Source organism: Pelodiscus sinensis, chromosome 14 (assembly GCF_052426305.1).
Source record: "Pelodiscus sinensis isolate ZL-2025 chromosome 14, ASM5242630v1, whole genome shotgun sequence".
Classification (NCBI taxonomy): domain Eukaryota; kingdom Metazoa; phylum Chordata; order Testudines; family Trionychidae; genus Pelodiscus; species Pelodiscus sinensis.
In genome coordinates this window covers 47642979-47659373 of record NC_143065.1, presented here as the reverse complement: position 1 = coordinate 47659373, position 16395 = coordinate 47642979, and the positions used below count along the sequence as shown (strand labels likewise).

The following is a 16395-nucleotide window of genomic DNA, read 5'->3' as shown; positions in this document are numbered from 1 at the left end:
GATCTGATGTCTCTCCATTATGTTCATCACTTTTACAAGAGTATTATAAATTGTGCACAAAATATGCCTTGTGAGGTATCATTTGCAAGATCAATCTGTCGAACGTTATTACCCTAATAAAACACCTGTATTAATATTGCATGCAGCGTTACAGGAATCTTACTGTATAACATTAGTGAAACAGCGTCCAGTTAGAAAAACAGGCCCAAATCAGTTTTTCAGAGGGAAAAGACACCTTGATGGCCAAGCCAGGTAACAACATAATCAAATGAACTATTACGGGCTGTAACCTAGTTAGGCAGCCATTCTGTGACAGGAAGAATGATGTGAGCAAAAACTTTGCATACTGACAATGAAACAGCTAGAAGTTCCATGTAAACAGACTGTCACCTGAAAGCCACACGGAGATAATCTTCAAAGAGGGGAGAATAGTATAGGAATAGGAGAGAGACAGACACAGACACACACACACACACACACAATCCATCTCTCTCTTCCCATCTGTACTCACAATAGCTACAATACCTGAAAGACAAAATCAGCATAACTGAACTCAGAGAGACTTTTCAGCCCGAATGGACTACAGTAAGCTTACAGTAAGTGTCATGGGGCGGTCCTCTCTTCTCTCGCCTGGGGGGTAGGATCTCCAGACTTTGGGCTGAGTCAGCAATACACACCGTGCAACCAGAAAAAACCCCTGTCGTAAAACCCCTCGCCTCAGAACTGGATAGCCTAATGGCCTGAATCAACGTGGGGCCCTTTAAAGCAGAGAGGATAGGCCGACTAAGACCAAGTCAGTACATTTAAGTCTGACAGCCCAATGGCCAGACAGCCCAATGGCCAGAGTCAGTAAACTGAACTTAAGGCTGGCCTTTTACTGTAATGCTGGAGAGCTGACTGAGCAAAGTCACAAAGGGAGGGCAGGGGGGAACCCAGGCCCACCCTACTCCACTGAGTCCCAGCCCAGGGCCCTGAGAGTGGCCGAATGGTCCACCACTCCCTCAGCAGGGAATCTGTCCAAAACACGCCAACATTCTCTGGGTGGGAGAGGCTGCTCCTGCACCCTCCCGGCCGCTTCCTACCAGATCCAATGGGTCAGTGTCCCACATAGCAGCTGGGTCCTCTAGCTCCTTGTGGTCCACGTATCCCTGGGAACCTGCGGAGGTTGTGTCCTAGCTGTCATCAGGGCCGCTGCTGTTCTTGGCTCGGGCGGCTGGCTGCTGCTGCTCAGGAGCTACAAACAGAGGTCCTTCTCCTCCGCCAACCAGCCCAGACTGAGCCTCTCCCCAGGCTTTTATACCTGGGCTACAGTCTGAGCATGCCCAACAGAACTGCGGGGGAGGGCTCCTTCAGCCAGGATAGCCTGGCTAAACTCTGCTTGTTCAGTGCAGGGCTGGTACACCCAGTCACAGTGAGAAAAACTGTATTGCCTTTAAGCTACCATCCTTAACAAGCTACATAATTAACTTGCATTTAATCCTTTTATTTCCTTTGTAACCAATTCTGACTTTCATGCCTCATCACTTGTAATCATTTAAAATCTGCCTTTCTGTAGATAAACTTGTATTAGTTTTATCTAAATCCACGTGTGTTTAGATTCAAGAGTTTAGGAATCTTCACTTTAGTTAACAGTGTCTCTGCATATCATTTTCCTCTGATGAAATGATAGGCATTCTGTGAGCTTGCATTTACCAGTACAATGCTGGGCAGTACAAAAGTTTCAGAAGCGTAGCCATATTAGTGTGTAATAGAAAAAACTTAACAATTAATAGTCTTGCAGCACTTTAGAGATTAGCAAAACATGTAGATGGTATCCTGAGCTTTCATGGACACAACCCACTTCTTCAGGGAATATGGGGAAAGGGAAAAGAATAGTCAATTAGAGTTTCCATACTAAATGAAGCTGAGAGAGAGGGTTCCCTCAAGTACCTGGTGTTTGGCTTTTTATGTCTTTTGGATGTATGTAGCAGGTAATCCAATCAAGGTTTTTATTTTTGTAGGTATCCAACTTGTAAATTCTGTAAAAATTCTTGTAAAAACTTCTGAATGTTACCTTTTCAAATATCTGATTTGTGTCCATTATCCTGTGTCACAGACAGAGTCCAGTTTGGCCAATATCCATGGCAGAGGAGCATTACTGGCACTTAATGGCATAGATCCCATTGGTGGATGTGCAGTTATATGAGCCTCTGATGTGGTGGTTTATGTGGTCAGGGCCTGTGATGATGTCGCTTGTATCAATGTGTGGACAGAGTTGGCACTGGAGTTGACTGCAGGGGTGAGTTCCAGGAAGAGTATGATGGAGGTGTGTTGCATGGTTGCTGGAAAGAATTTGTTTGAGGTTAGGGGGGCTGTATGTAAGCAAGGACTGGCCTGTCCCCCACCTGTGAGTGAGGGGTCATTTTCCAAGATAGGTTGTAGATTGCTGATAATTTGCTGGAAGGGTTTAAGTTGGGGGCTGTAGGTGATGACAAATGGAGTTCTGTTTTTTTTGTAGGGCCTATCTTGAAGAAGCTGATGGCTGGGTACTCTTCTGGCTCTGTCAATCAGTTTTTTCACTTCTCCGGGTGGGTATTTCCGTTTTAAAGAATGCTTTATATAGATCCTATAGGTGTTTGTCTCCGTCTGTAGGATTGGAGCAAATCCAGTTGTATCTTATGGCCTGGCTATAAACAATTGATTGGGAAATGTGTCTTTGATGGAGGCTAGAGGCATGCAGGTAAGTGTAACAGTCAACAGGTTTCTGGTATAAGGTGGTGGAAATGCGTCCATCGTGTAATTGTACTGTAATGTCAAGGAAGTGGATCTCGTGTGTGGACTACTGCAGGCTAAGGTTGATTGTGGGGTGGAATCCCTGTGGAATTCTTCCAGGATCTCCATATGATGAAAATGTCATCAGTGTAGCCAAGTAGAGTAAGGCTGCTAGGGGGCGAGAGCTGAGGAAACGTTCAAGGTCATAAAGATACTGGCATATTGTGGGGCCATGCAGGAGCTCATGGCTGGACTGCTGACTTAAAAGATATAGATTGCCCCCAAATTGGAAATAGTTGCTCAGTTTATGGGAGACATTGGCTACAAACCCACTGAGCAAGGTCTCAACAACACAAATTCTGAATTTGGCCTAGCCACTATTCCATTCTTGCAGGGGCAAGGGGAACCACGGGGCTAAACCTGAGTGGTGCTGCAGCCCCATATACCAGGCTGCAACCCCTGGAGCAGGGAGCTGGGCCCAACCCTGTGGAGCAAAAGCCACTGCTGCAGAATGAGTGCTGGGTGAACTCCATCACCACCACCCCCTTTGGAGCCTCCCCTCTGTACCAGGTAAGGGTTAGGAATGCAGTATCAAGTGCTTGTGTGTAATGGTGGATCACAAAAAAAACAAAAAAGACCAGGGATGTAAATGGTTAACCAGTAAACTTCATCCTTAATGGGTCAGGCTTACTGATTACAGTTAACTGGTGAGGGATGGAGCAATCCCACCCCGCAGGATTTTACATCTCTAGTCTCCACATTCATGTTATGGCCCTATGTCTTATTTACTGTGTGCCGTCCACATTCTATAGGAGTATGGAATGGATTTAATTATGATCTCTGCTGTTGAACTTATCACTGTAGGATCAGTGTGCCTTGAATTCATTCACGTTTGTATCTTTACAGCACCCCTGTGAAATAAGGAGGTATCATTTCTATAACTAGGGGGTGCAAAAGGTGAGTTCAGATTCTTTCACACTTTTGTGAGCATCCCTAAAAAAAAAACATGCAGCTGGTGGGTTGCATTAGTAAAATGTTTGGAAACCACTGATCTAGCTCATCAGCTCAGACAGTTTTGATCCGCTAATAATTTGGTGACCTGTGTGAAATTAGTAAGTGGCCTCAACTTAATTCCCAATGGACAGATGTTACTTGACAAAAATGCTAAAACACAACTGGAATTAAAATCCTTTACTGGTATCCTCAAGCTAACATGAAATAATGAGCAGTTGCCTCATTCTGAGAGCTCCATGAAGTCTATACCTTGAATCAGGCTGAGATCTTGTGGAAAAAACTGTACAGGATCATATACAGACTGATAAGGCATATACATGTGACAAACTTTAATTATGGTATTTCCTCCTTTTTTGGTATTTAAATTTGCAACCCTGCCGTTTTTTAGCCTAAGGGTATGTCTGCACTACAGAGGGGGTTTTTTTTCAGAAAAACAACCAAACAACTGCAATCGCGTTCTTTTGGGGGGGGGGGAAAAAAATCGAAAGAACAGAGGGGTTTTTCCAACATTGGTAAAACTCTTTCTACCAGGAAAAACGCCTTTTCCAAAAGAGCTCTTTTGGAAAAAGGCCTGTGTGGACGGGGAAAAAGGAGTTATTTTGATAGAAGAGGAAAGAGGAAAAAGCACAGGTGCCCTGGTGGCCGCTCCACGCATAGTAATCACAGCTTACATGCGAGATGGCGTCCATTCAATGTGGACACTGTCTGTCGAAAGTTTTGGCAGTGTGGACGCTCTCTTTTCAGAATATCTCTTCCGGAAAAGCTTCTTCTGAAAGAAGCCTGCAGTCTAACATAGCCTAATTTTTATGGAATTTTCCAAGCTTTTAAAGAAGTAAACTAAAAAACAAATTCTATAACGTGCACCACACACAGTTTAACTCCTAGGATCTTTAGTACTGCAGCCTAGAACACTACCACTACAGCTGAAGTACTATCATATTGGTTTGTTAGTGAACCAGTTTCTAAAGAGGAATACATCATGCACTGAAACATTGAGCTGTATGTATAGAAGTCACCCTATTTTGCAGCGTGCACATCTGAGCATACAGAAATAGATTATTTTAGAAAAGCAGCTTAAATGGATTTGGTTTGGGTTTGCCATATTAGAACCCTGGTTTTTACTTCCGCTCTACTAAACGACCTTGTGCCCAGAAACAGTCAACATCACTGGAGGAAGTAAAATTTAAATAGACAGTGTCCTAGCCCTCAGCTTAGTCTGCTTTTTCCAAGTCTAAAGGATATTTTGAAGGAAAAGGACATGCAGGCAGATTCATGCAACTTTATGCAGCTTGGAAAAAGTTACAGTTGGGACTAACTGAAAATTAATGAGCAAATACAGAACAAGTTCTATTGCAAAATACTCTCTCTTGTATCTTGGCCAGATACGCGTAGGTTTTCATGGAAGTAACAACAGTTATGTCTCTTACCTCAAGACCATTATCTGCCAATTTTTTTCTTTTTTTTCCCCCCACCAAACTACAGGACCACTAGAATTTTTCAAATATCTCTGGAACAAATGTTTTCATATTGGCAAAACTACTTTTCCCAAATCTTGTTCTTGGAAACTTAAGGCCAAGATCCACCATGGAAACTTTCAACCAAAACCATCACATTTTGACAGTTATAAGGAACTAAAAACAGGATTATAGCGGGAAGTGTTAGGCAGTCTTACCTGTGATACTACTCTCTCCACCTAGGATGCTGCCATAAAATTGTAAACATGCAAAATTACATATATATAAAGAGTGAGTCAATTACATTAGTTTTTTGCACTAACTCCTATCCCCATTAAACAACATGCACATCTTTTCTAGCTACCAATCTCAAACATTCAGCAACAATCAAGAGCTAAATTATGTCCAAATATTCCCTTAAGCAGGTACAATAATGCCTCCTGAAATTCCAAGTTTCAAGCCTCTCCTCCTTACCTCTTAGCTTCCTCCAAATGACAAAGATATTCATAAGCCACATTCTGACGTCTTCTCTCATCCATTTCCTCTGCAGTCAACCTCTCATTATCCAAGACAGCTGCAAAGAATCAAAAATACTGTCAGTCTGCAACTCACCTGATATGTAGGTAGAGAAGTGACCCGAGTCACATGCAAAAAATACTCAATACACACTAAGGATGTTAAATATCGATTACCTGAATAGTCGATTAATCTCATGAATTCTTATTGGTTAATCAAACATTCTATAGTTCACTGGCCCCAGGCCGGCAGCCAGTGTGCTCCAGCCCCACTGCCGAGGAGCCCTCTGCCACTCTGCTGCTGCCTCTGTATCAGAGGCAACAGTGTGTGGTGCCAGACCAGAGCTGGTCCATGAGGGGAACAAGTTTAAAAACTGGTTAGTCTATAAGGTGCCACAGGACTCCTCGTCACAGTTTAAAAAACAGCTCTCTTCACAGACCAGCTGCCTGTCACCCAACACTGCTGCCTCTGATACAGAGGCAGCAGCCTCTGTCAGAGGAGTGGCTAAGCTCCCAGACTCAGCATGAGCTGGAACTGAGCCAGGCTGCCTGCCAGCCTGGCTCCGAATACACTTTAAATGCAGAGCCGCAGCAGGGTTAGGACCTGGATCCCGCATAAGCCAGGACTGAGCCGGGCTGCTGGCCAGCCTGCTAAGAAATGTACTGAGGGGAGAAATGTGTATTGTCAATAGCATTAACCCCGTGGTCACCAACCAGTAGATTGCGATCTACCAGTAGATCTCAGGGGCTCTAAGAGTAGCTCTTGAGCCCTCTCTGAACTGCGCACCTGCGCAGTACATTTACATTAGATTTCCTCATGTAATGTAGGCGGGGCTTAAAGGAAGGGGTGGGTAGAAGTAGATCTTCGCCTGTTCTGAGACTTAAAAAGTGATCTTGGGTGTAAAAAGGCTGGAGACCACTGCGTTAACCTATAAGCTTTTGAATATCGGTTAATTAACTACACTATTACATCCCTAGTGCACACAGCATATTCTCTATTATTATTTGGCTTACAATACTGTATAGAGGCTATAGAGAGCCAATTGTGCTAGCACTATACAAACATATAGCAGGAGTGGCCAAACTTACTGACCCTCCGAGTCGCATATAACGATCTTCAAAAGTTCAAGAGGTACAAGACACACACAACCTGCCAGGATATAGGGCTTCTTCCCAATGCTCCCCCACTGCCATTGGGCAAAAGCCTCTAGTCCCACCACTCTGCCCAGTCTTGTAGGTGAAGAATAGGGTAGGGGTGTTAAATGGTAAGCATATTGGTAAGCAGGAGATTTACTGGTATGCTAACCAGTTAATCCATCCTTATGAGCAAACTCTTGGGGCAGCCAGCCACACTGGGCTGGAGCAGCCCCAACGGGCAGGAATTTGGGTCTCCGTGGCCACGGCCTGGCCAAGCAGAGGGCCAGGCAGCAGGACCCAAGTCAAAACAGCTAACCGGTTAAGCGCTCTTGTTTAATTGGTGAACCATTTTAACATCCCTAGAATGGGGGCGGTATGGGAGGGGCTCCGGGAGCCACACTTTAACAGTGGAAGAGCCACATGGGCTGGCTCATAAGCCATACTTTGCTATGCTTGACAGAGTAAGATTGAGTCCCCAAACAAAAGAGCTTACAATATAATTAGACAAGACAAATAGTGGAAGGAGAAACAAAGCAGAGTGGGCTCGTGGTTTATTTAAGGTCGTACAACCTTAATGACAGAACCAGAAAAAAAAACACAGGAATCCTGATTCCCTGTCTAATCCCTTCTCTACTAGACCACAATGCGACACTGCTCTTATTCACCATAACTCCATGCTATAACAAACTAGGGATGTTAAATTTTGATTAATCAGCTAATCGAGTAATCAAAGGAATTTCCATTGATTATCTGAGAAGGGGCATGCTCACTATTTAACTGTCTCTCTCCCTTAGAAATGTACAAGAGCCACCCATGGTTCTGGAGAGACACAGCAGGTTCTCTTTTCCTCTCTCCCTTTGAAACGTACAGGAGGTATCCCAGGCTCTTGCATATTTCAAAGGGAGAGAGGCAGCAGGAACCCACACCAGCAGAGAGCAAAGCAGTCCCCACTGGTACAGGTTCCCCATGCTTTTTCCTTTGAAATGTACAAGAGTTGTCTGCGGCTCTTGTACATTCCAAAAGGAGAGGCGTAGCAGTGGAACTGGCACAAGCAAGACTAGTGGTCCCCAACACGGTGCCCGTGGGTGACATGGTGCCCGCGGGGGCATTTGTGTGCGCCCGCAAAGTGCTCAAGGCTGGCCTGGCCCCGGGCACGTGGCGCATGCATGGTGCTGGAGCTGGCCCCGGGCGCATGGTGAGCGCCGCTGATTGGCCGCCCGTGCTCTGGGCACGCGGCGCTTGGACGGGGGGTGCCAACCTCGGGTGCGCGGCACTTGCAAGGGAGCTCCGGCCCCGGGAGCGCGGCGCAGGGAGGGGGCACCGGCCCCGGGCGCGTGGCGCAGGAAGGGGGCAGCGCCAGCCCCAGGGGCGTGGCCCTTGGAGGGGGACCCCTTGAAGAGGCAGCAAGGGGAAGGGAAGCAACTAGTTGAGTTCCTACTTGACTACCCGGTAAGCATTTGCTTATCAGGTAGTCGACTAGTCGCTTACATCCCTGTAACAAATTGAATTAAACCTGGGTCCAAGTTTTCATTGTCCTGATGGCCAAATCAACCTGCCCATTACAAAATAAATGAAATGAAGTAATTGAAAAATTACTCCTATACCTATCTTATAGAACTGGAAGGGACCTTTAGAGGTCATTGAGTCCAGTCCCCTGCCCTTGTGGCAGGACCAAGTATGATCCCTGACAGATACACCCCAAATAGCCCCCTCAAGGACTGAACTCACAACCCTGGGCTTAGCAAGCAATGCTCAAACCACTGAGCTATCCCTTCCCCCTCCTCTTTTTCTCATCGACACAGACATAACTCATCTTGTCAACCCCACCATTTACCTCACCGACTCCATCCCATCCACTGAGCTCCCTTATTTTCTCCAATATCCTTTCACTCTCTAGTTCTTTCCCCACACAATACAACTGCTCTATCTTATCTCTAAGATTAATGAATGCAGTATCTACAGTCCTTGTATAACATTCACAGAACACTAGAACTAGAAGGGACCTCGAGAGGTTGAATACAGTCCCGTCCTCATGGCAGGACCAAGCACCATCTAGACAATCCTGGATAGATGTCGGTCTAATCTGCTCTTAAATGTTTCCAGAGATGGAGATTCCACGACCTCCCTAGGCAATTTATTCCAGTGTTTAACCACCCTGACAGTTCAGAAGTTTTTCCTAATATCCAACCTAAACCTCCCTTGCTGCAAATTTAGAGCCTATTGCTTCTTGTCCCATCCTCCGAGGCCAAGGAGAACAATGTATCTCCTTCTTCCTTGTAAAATCCGCATAGATACTTGAAAACCGCTATCATGTATCCTCTCAGTCTTGTCTTTTCTAAGCTAAACAAGTTCAGTTCTTTCAATCTTCCCGCATAGGTCATGTTTTCTAAACTTTTAATAATTTTTGTCGCTCTTCGCTGGACCTTCTCCAATTCTCCTCATCTTTCTTGAAATGCAGTGCCCAGAACTGGACATAATACTCCAATCGAGGCCTAATCAGCACACAGTGGAGTGGAAGAATGTCTTCGTGTGTTTTGCTCACAACACTCCTAATCAGTGCATCCCAGAATCATATTTGCTTTTTTTGCAACAGCATCACACTGTTGACTCATATTTCTGTTGTGGTCCATTATGACCCTTAGATCCCTTTCTGCAGAACTCCTTCCTAGACAGTCACTTCCCATTCTGTCTGTGTGAAACTGATTGTTCTTTTGTAGGTGGAGTACTTTGCATTTGTCCTTATTAAACTTCATCATATTTACCTCAGATCATTTTCTCCAATTTGTTCAGATCATTCTGAATTATGACTCTATACTCCAAAGCACTTGCAACACTCAAGACAGTTGAGACCAAAGCAGACTGTGAAGAGCTTCAAAAAGATCTCACCAAACTAAATGATTAGGCAACAAAATGGCAACTGAAATTTAAGACTGATAAATGTAAAGTAATGCACATTGGAAAAATCATCCCAACTAGACATACATTATGATGTGGATTAATTTGATTACAACTATTCAAGAGAGATCTTGTGGATAGTGGGAAAAAGGAGTTCTCTTGTGGTAGAAGGATCCAAGGAAAACTCTTCTTGTGTTAAATGAAGCCAGGGAAAGTCTACAGAAGAGTGACTGGATGTTTAATGCATTTGGGGAAGCCGCAGAAAGAACATGAATGGAGAGGGAGGTATTTCACACAGAGCAGAAGAGGAGTGCCTCCCCCTCCTAATCCTTTGCTCTTCACAATGCAGGAAAGAAAACATAATGGCACTCCAAGTTCCTTGCTATAACTACGCTTGGAATCAGATAATGTCTCATTTGCATCTTGCTGTTGCTAGAGAATCAGTTCAAGGGATTTAGCTGTAACACTGTATCTCTTCCATTAATTGTAATAGCAGCTCTGAAAATCTCAACCTTCTTCTCTGCTACATGTGAAAAAAAAAAGGAATCTGCAGTGAATAGTATTTTTTGAAACAATCTCTACAATTATTACTGGCCTATTATACCAGAACTCTCAAGCTTTCTTTGTTTATTTTGTTGGGGGGTACTGTTTTAAAGCAGATTATTATGCATGGCCCACCTAATCCAGTACCCTACATCAGAAGAGGACAGTACCTGATGCTTCAAGGAAAGTATAAGAAACCACATTGCGGTCACTTATGAAATGACTTCCCCAGAGGATAAGTTTCTTTCTAACTCCTGTCAGTCAAGAAGTTGACTTATGCTCTGAAACCTGAGAGTTTATAGCCCTTCAATTTGTATTTACTTAATGTGTCCGCTGCAGACATTTTCATCCATATAAATGTCATTTTTTAGAAAAAAAGAAGAGATGAGGCCTGGGTTTGGTATTTCAGCCTCAACAATGTTATGTGGGAGTTAGTTCCAGAGACAAATGATGTATTCCGGTTTTTATGGCTTAAGAGGCAATGTGGGACCTTAGCCCTTTATAATATTCACACTTTATATCAAATCAAACGATTCAGACAGACACAGAACTAGAGAGCGTGCTTGCTGCAAACCAGTAGAGGGTAAGATGATTTTTTGAACAAATCTAAGCTTGTAGCATTTGAACGGATAAATGTTTTACCTCATTTTTACGTGAAAGACATTTTAAATAAAGTATGAAAAAAACTAAGACACCTGCCACTGTCTGATACAAAAGACTACAAGGGGGTAGATCCTACTTAGAAACCCACCTTCCCTCCTGCTAGCTACTGAAAGGCCCATCACACATCAGCTGCCTACAGAACACTAGACCAAATGTAAAGCCTTAATATTAATTTTCAATGTCCCTCATGCAATCAGCCAAGATACCTCAGAAAGGTCCTTCTCTTCACAACCATGAGCTTTCACAACCCTGAGCTTCCCCCAATAGTTACATTACCCAGGAATTATGAAGCTGTCAACCTCAGAGTAAGATAGAGCCAAGGCTTTGGTATTCATGACCTGCAGAGATAAAAATGACTACAAGTGCCAGAGTTTTCAGAACAATGTATAAAATATTTCTTTTACTTTGTTTTCCCAGCTGCAACTAAAAAAATTGCTGAAAAAAAAGAAAAAAATGTAAAGGCAAGAGAGGGAAAAGAAAAGGAATATTAGGAATGAAGGAGAGATTAAAAACACATAGCATATATTGTTTCCAAGGCAAAAGGGAGAATAATAGCACACTGTCCAAAGAAAGTATAATTACTATCCGGTGGAGGTTAGGGGGGGAAAAAAACACAAAAACTATGCAGATTAGCACTGTAACCACCCACCAAAAAAATAATTAATTCAGTTATACTGTACACGCCCCCAGGCTCCTAGTATTCATTTCTAGGTACTCTCTCTGTACCCATTTGGGGGTTTACAGTCTTCATAGTAATCTGTTTAGAGGAGATCTGATGTATTTTAAACACCTCTATCCCCCTCCTGGTTCTTGGCAAAGAGAACCTCCCTCATTTTGAAATTACTATCCCACAGCTTCCTGTATGCTTCAAGAGGCTGGCTCTCCTCTATTCTACCTCTGTGTCACGGTAACCAATTGTCAGGTATCAGAGGGGTAGCCATGTTAGTCTGAATCTGCAAAAGCAGCGAGGAGTCCTGTGGCCCCTTACAGACTAACTGAAGTGTAGGAGCATAAGCTTTCGTGGGCAAAGACCCACTTCGTCAGATGCAACTTGCATCTGACGAAGTGGGTCTTTGCCCACGAAAGCTTATGCTCCTACACTTCAGTTAGTCTATAAGGTGCCACAGGACTCCTCGCCGCGGTAACCAACTGGCCTCCCATAGTCTCTCCCCAATTAAGCCTCCATTTTTGGAGTGTTCTCCTACACTATTAATAAGTGAAGAGGTTACCTTTGCAGGTTATTAATTGTTTTCCCAAACAAGGACAGACAGAAAATAGCATAAAAAAAGAAAAACCACTTTTACCCACGAAAGCTTCTGTCCAAATAAATCTGTTTGTCTTTAAGGTGCCACAAGACTCCTCATTTTTGTCGCAACACTGATCACCAACACGGTGATCATCAGCACTAAGCAGTAATGGCAATACCATATCTCTCTGCTTGCAGCCTGTGGAATATACCACAGCCTTGCATTGGTTTTGGAAGACTATTATCACAAACGTAAGAGTCTGAGCCTGGGAGAACTTTCTGCTGCTGCACATGCGCAGAATTCACGTTTGATGCAGAACTCTCTCTCAAGAAAATACTGCCCAAGATGTGCTGCAAATCTGTCTTTCTTCCACCAGAAGGTAGTGCTGGTTGGCTGGCAGTAATAGCTAACAGTCAAACAGCTAGGAGCTAGCTACATTAATTACAACAGCCTGCTGGCAGAGCCAGGTTAGGAGGCATATGGGGCTGCTAGGGAATCACACAAGTTCAAAAGGGCTAGTAGGTGGTACAGACTGGTGCACAGGCTCAGGAGCTAGTGGGGTAACAACACTGAGCCAAGAGCTGAAGGGCCGGGGGGCAAGATTAGAAGCACAGAGGCACAAAACAAGCTCAAACTAGCTAAAGCAAAACTAGCTGGGCAAAATCCAGCCCACCAAGCCACTAGAATCAATCCATCCCACAGAGGCAGCAGGGAGCCCCAGGCAGGCTCCCCAGCTTGCCCCGCAGCCCACACGCCATGCAGAAACATGGCTGAAGGGTGGTTTCCGTTTTAAAACTGTAAGGGAAGGGGAAAGGTTTTAGGAGCCGACCTCCCCCCCCCCCCCCGCATATTCCCATTGGCCCGTTTCTGGCAGAAGCCAGCCAATGGAAGCAGCCTGTTAGAATAGGCAGCTAAGAAGAATCACACCCCCTCTCCTCTGCTCAATTATTCATTAAGCACATGGCCAGGCAGGCAAGCTGGGAAACATTTTAAGCTCTGCAGGCAGGCAGGCTCGTTTGTCAGCTGACAAGTAAGTCTCTTGGCCACAGCCTGCTTCTGCAACCTCAGCCCTTTCCTGCCCCAACTCTCTGCCCTCCCACTCAACAAACCCAAACTCTCTGTCCCCCTCTTACACCCATACTCCCTCTCATATCTGGCACCCCACGCTCCTGCCACAGATCACAATGCCCTCCTACCGTAGATCACACCCGCCTGCCTCATCCCAACTCCCTCCCAAACTCCAGTCTCCCTCCTGCACCCCAGTCCCTTCTGCACCCAACCTCCATTCCAGACCCCTATCTCCTCCATTAATATCATGGAAGAGTGCAGCCCTCTACCACTTTCCAAATTCTTGGAGTGGCCCCGTCAAAAATTATTGCCCACCCCTGAGCTAGAGACATAACAGGTAACAAGACGACATTCTATAAATATATTAGAAGCAAAAGGAAGACCAAGCTCAGGGTAGGCCCATTGCTCAGTGAAGTGGGAGAAACAATAATAAACTTGGAAGTGGCAGAGGTGCTTACTGACTTTTGTTTTCGTCTTCACCAAGAAGTCTGAGGATGAAGGAATGCCTAACATAGTGAATGCTTGTAGAAATGGGGTTGGTTTAGAAGACAAAATAAAAAGAGAACAAATTAAAAAAATACTTGGAAAAGTTAGATGTCTACAAGTCACCAGGGCCTGATGAAATGCATCCTAGAATACTCAAGCAGCTGATGGAGGAGGTATCTGAACCTCTAGCTATCATCTTTGGAAAATCATGGAAGACAGGAGAGATTCCAGAAGACTGGAAAAGGGCAAATATAGTGCACATCTATAAAAAGAGAAACAATCCAGGAAACTACAGACTAGACAGTTTAACTTCTATCCCAGAAAAGATAATGGAGCAAGTAATTAAGGAATTCATCTGCAAATATCTGGAAAAAATTAGGTGATAGGTAACAGCCAACATGGATTTGTAAAAAACAAATTATGTCAAATCAATCTGATAGCTTTCTTTGATAGGATAACAAATGATAAGGGAGAACCAGTGGACGATGTATACCTAGACTTTAGTAAGGCATTTGATACAGTCTTGCATGATCTTCTTATCAATAAACTAAGCAAATACAACCTAGATGGGGCTACTTTAAGGTGGGTGCATAACTGGCTGGATAACCATTCTCAGAAAATAGTTATTAATGGCTCACAATCCTGCTGGAAGGGCATAACGAGTGAGATTCTGTAGGGGTTTGTTTTGGGACCGGTTCTGTTCAATCTCTTCATCAACAATTTAGATAATTGACATAGAGAGTAAGCTTATTAAATTTACGGATAATGCCAAGCTGGAAGGAGTTACAACTACAGTAGACTTCCGATAATCCGGAACCTATGGGACCTAGGTGGTGCCGGATTATCAGATATACCGGACTATCAGGAGATACTATAAGATGGTTATATATCTACTGTATACATTATACACTGTATATAAAGTGCTCTTAACCCTTTTTATTGTACATACTGTACACAGTATACTGTAATGTGTTCATTTTTTAAGCCTTTTTTTACCCTTTTTGCTCAGTTCAGCTGCTACCGCTGTTACCTTGTGACTCATTTTTTGCCAAAGCTCACTCACTACGCTCATACCATTTTGATGCCAGATTATCAGGAGTGCCGGACTATTGGATGCCGGACTATTGGAATTTTACTGTACTTTGGAGGAGAGGGTTGTAATTCAAAATGATCTGGACAAACTAGAGAAATGGTCTCAGACAAGTAGGGTGCAGTTTAATAAAGGACAAATGCAAAGGACTCCACTTAGGAAGGAACAATCAGTTTCACACATACAGAATGGGAAGTGGCTGTCTAGGAAGGAGCACTGCTGAAAGGGATCTAAGGGTCATAGTGGACCACGAGCTAAATATGAGTCACCAATGTGACACTATTGCCAAAAAAGCAAGTATGAACCTGGGATGCATTAACAGGAGTGTTGTGAGCAAGACACAAGAAGTTATTCTTGTGTTGATTAGGCCTCAAGTGGAATATAGGCCTCAAGTGGAATATCGTGTCCAGCTCTGGGCACCACATTTCAAGAAAGATGTGGAGAAACTGGAGAAGATCCAGAGACGAGCAACAAGAATGATTAAAGGTCTAGATAACATGACCTATGAGGGAAGACTGAAAGAATTGGACTGGTTTAGTTTGGAAAGGAGAAGACAGAGGGGACATGATAGCGGTTTTCAGGTATCTAAAAGGGTGTCATGAGGTAGAGGGAGAAAAACTGTTCTTCTTGGCCTCTGAGGATAGGACAAGAAGCAAAAGGCTTAAACTGCAGCAAGGGAGGTTTAGGTTGGATATCAGAAAACACTTGCTAACTGTTAGAGTGGTTAAACACTGGAATAAATTATCTAATGAGGTTCAGAGGGGTAGCCGTGTTAGTCTATAAGGTGCCACAGGACTTCTCATTGTTCTTACAGATTCAGACTAACAGATACATTGGAGTATAAGCTTTTGTGGGAAAAGACCCACTTCATCAGATGCATCTGACAAAGTGGGTCTTTGCCCACAAAAGCTTATGCTCCAACACGTCAGTTAGTCTATAAGGTGCATAGGACTTCTTGTTCTAAGGAGGTTGTGGAATCTCCATCTCTGAGAATATTTAAGAGCAAGTTAGATAGACATCTATCAGACAGGGTCTCTAGACTATGCTTGGTTCTGCCATGAGGGCAGGGGACTGGACTTGAACTCTCAAGGTCCCTTCCAGTTTTAGTATTCTATGATTCTATGATCCAGAGCCACATGGGGATGAGGGAGAAGGGTTCAGAGCCAGATGGAGCAGATGTAACTGACTGAATGGGAGAGGCTCAGGGTCAGCCAGGGTCTGAATTCAGGAGGCTCCCCACCTCCCTAACAATCCTCCCTGCAAAAATCTGATTCATATGTCTCCCACCCACACCATCCGGATTTACTCCCAGGCTCCTTACCACTCCCTCAGCTCCTCCATCATCCCTAACTCCTCCAAGCTTTTGCACTGCTCCTAAGCGGTACAGAAATACAGCTGAATAGTAGATTAAATAAATTACTCAAGTTCCGTATTAATATGCCTAGTAAAGAATCTATTTGTCAAAAAAAAATCCAGAATTTGTTTTTGTATGTATTGTTACATAGTTGCTGAAAGGTATTTTGAAATAAAAT

General features: G+C 44.0%; 1 protein-coding gene across 2 annotated transcripts in view; it reads right to left on the bottom strand.

Annotated features, from left to right (window-relative positions):
* The window catches only part of IQGAP1 (IQ motif containing GTPase activating protein 1), a 261663-nt gene that overhangs the window by 226389 nt on the left and 18879 nt on the right, over nt 1–16395 (bottom strand). For both annotated transcript variants that reach the window (XM_075916963.2, XM_075916961.2), the window contains exon 2: nt 5694–5793. In XM_075916963.2, coding sequence (XP_075773078.1) covers nt 5694–5758 — 65 coding nt within the window. In that variant the 5' untranslated portion in view covers nt 5759–5793. The remainder of the gene's footprint in view (nt 1–5693; nt 5794–16395) is intronic.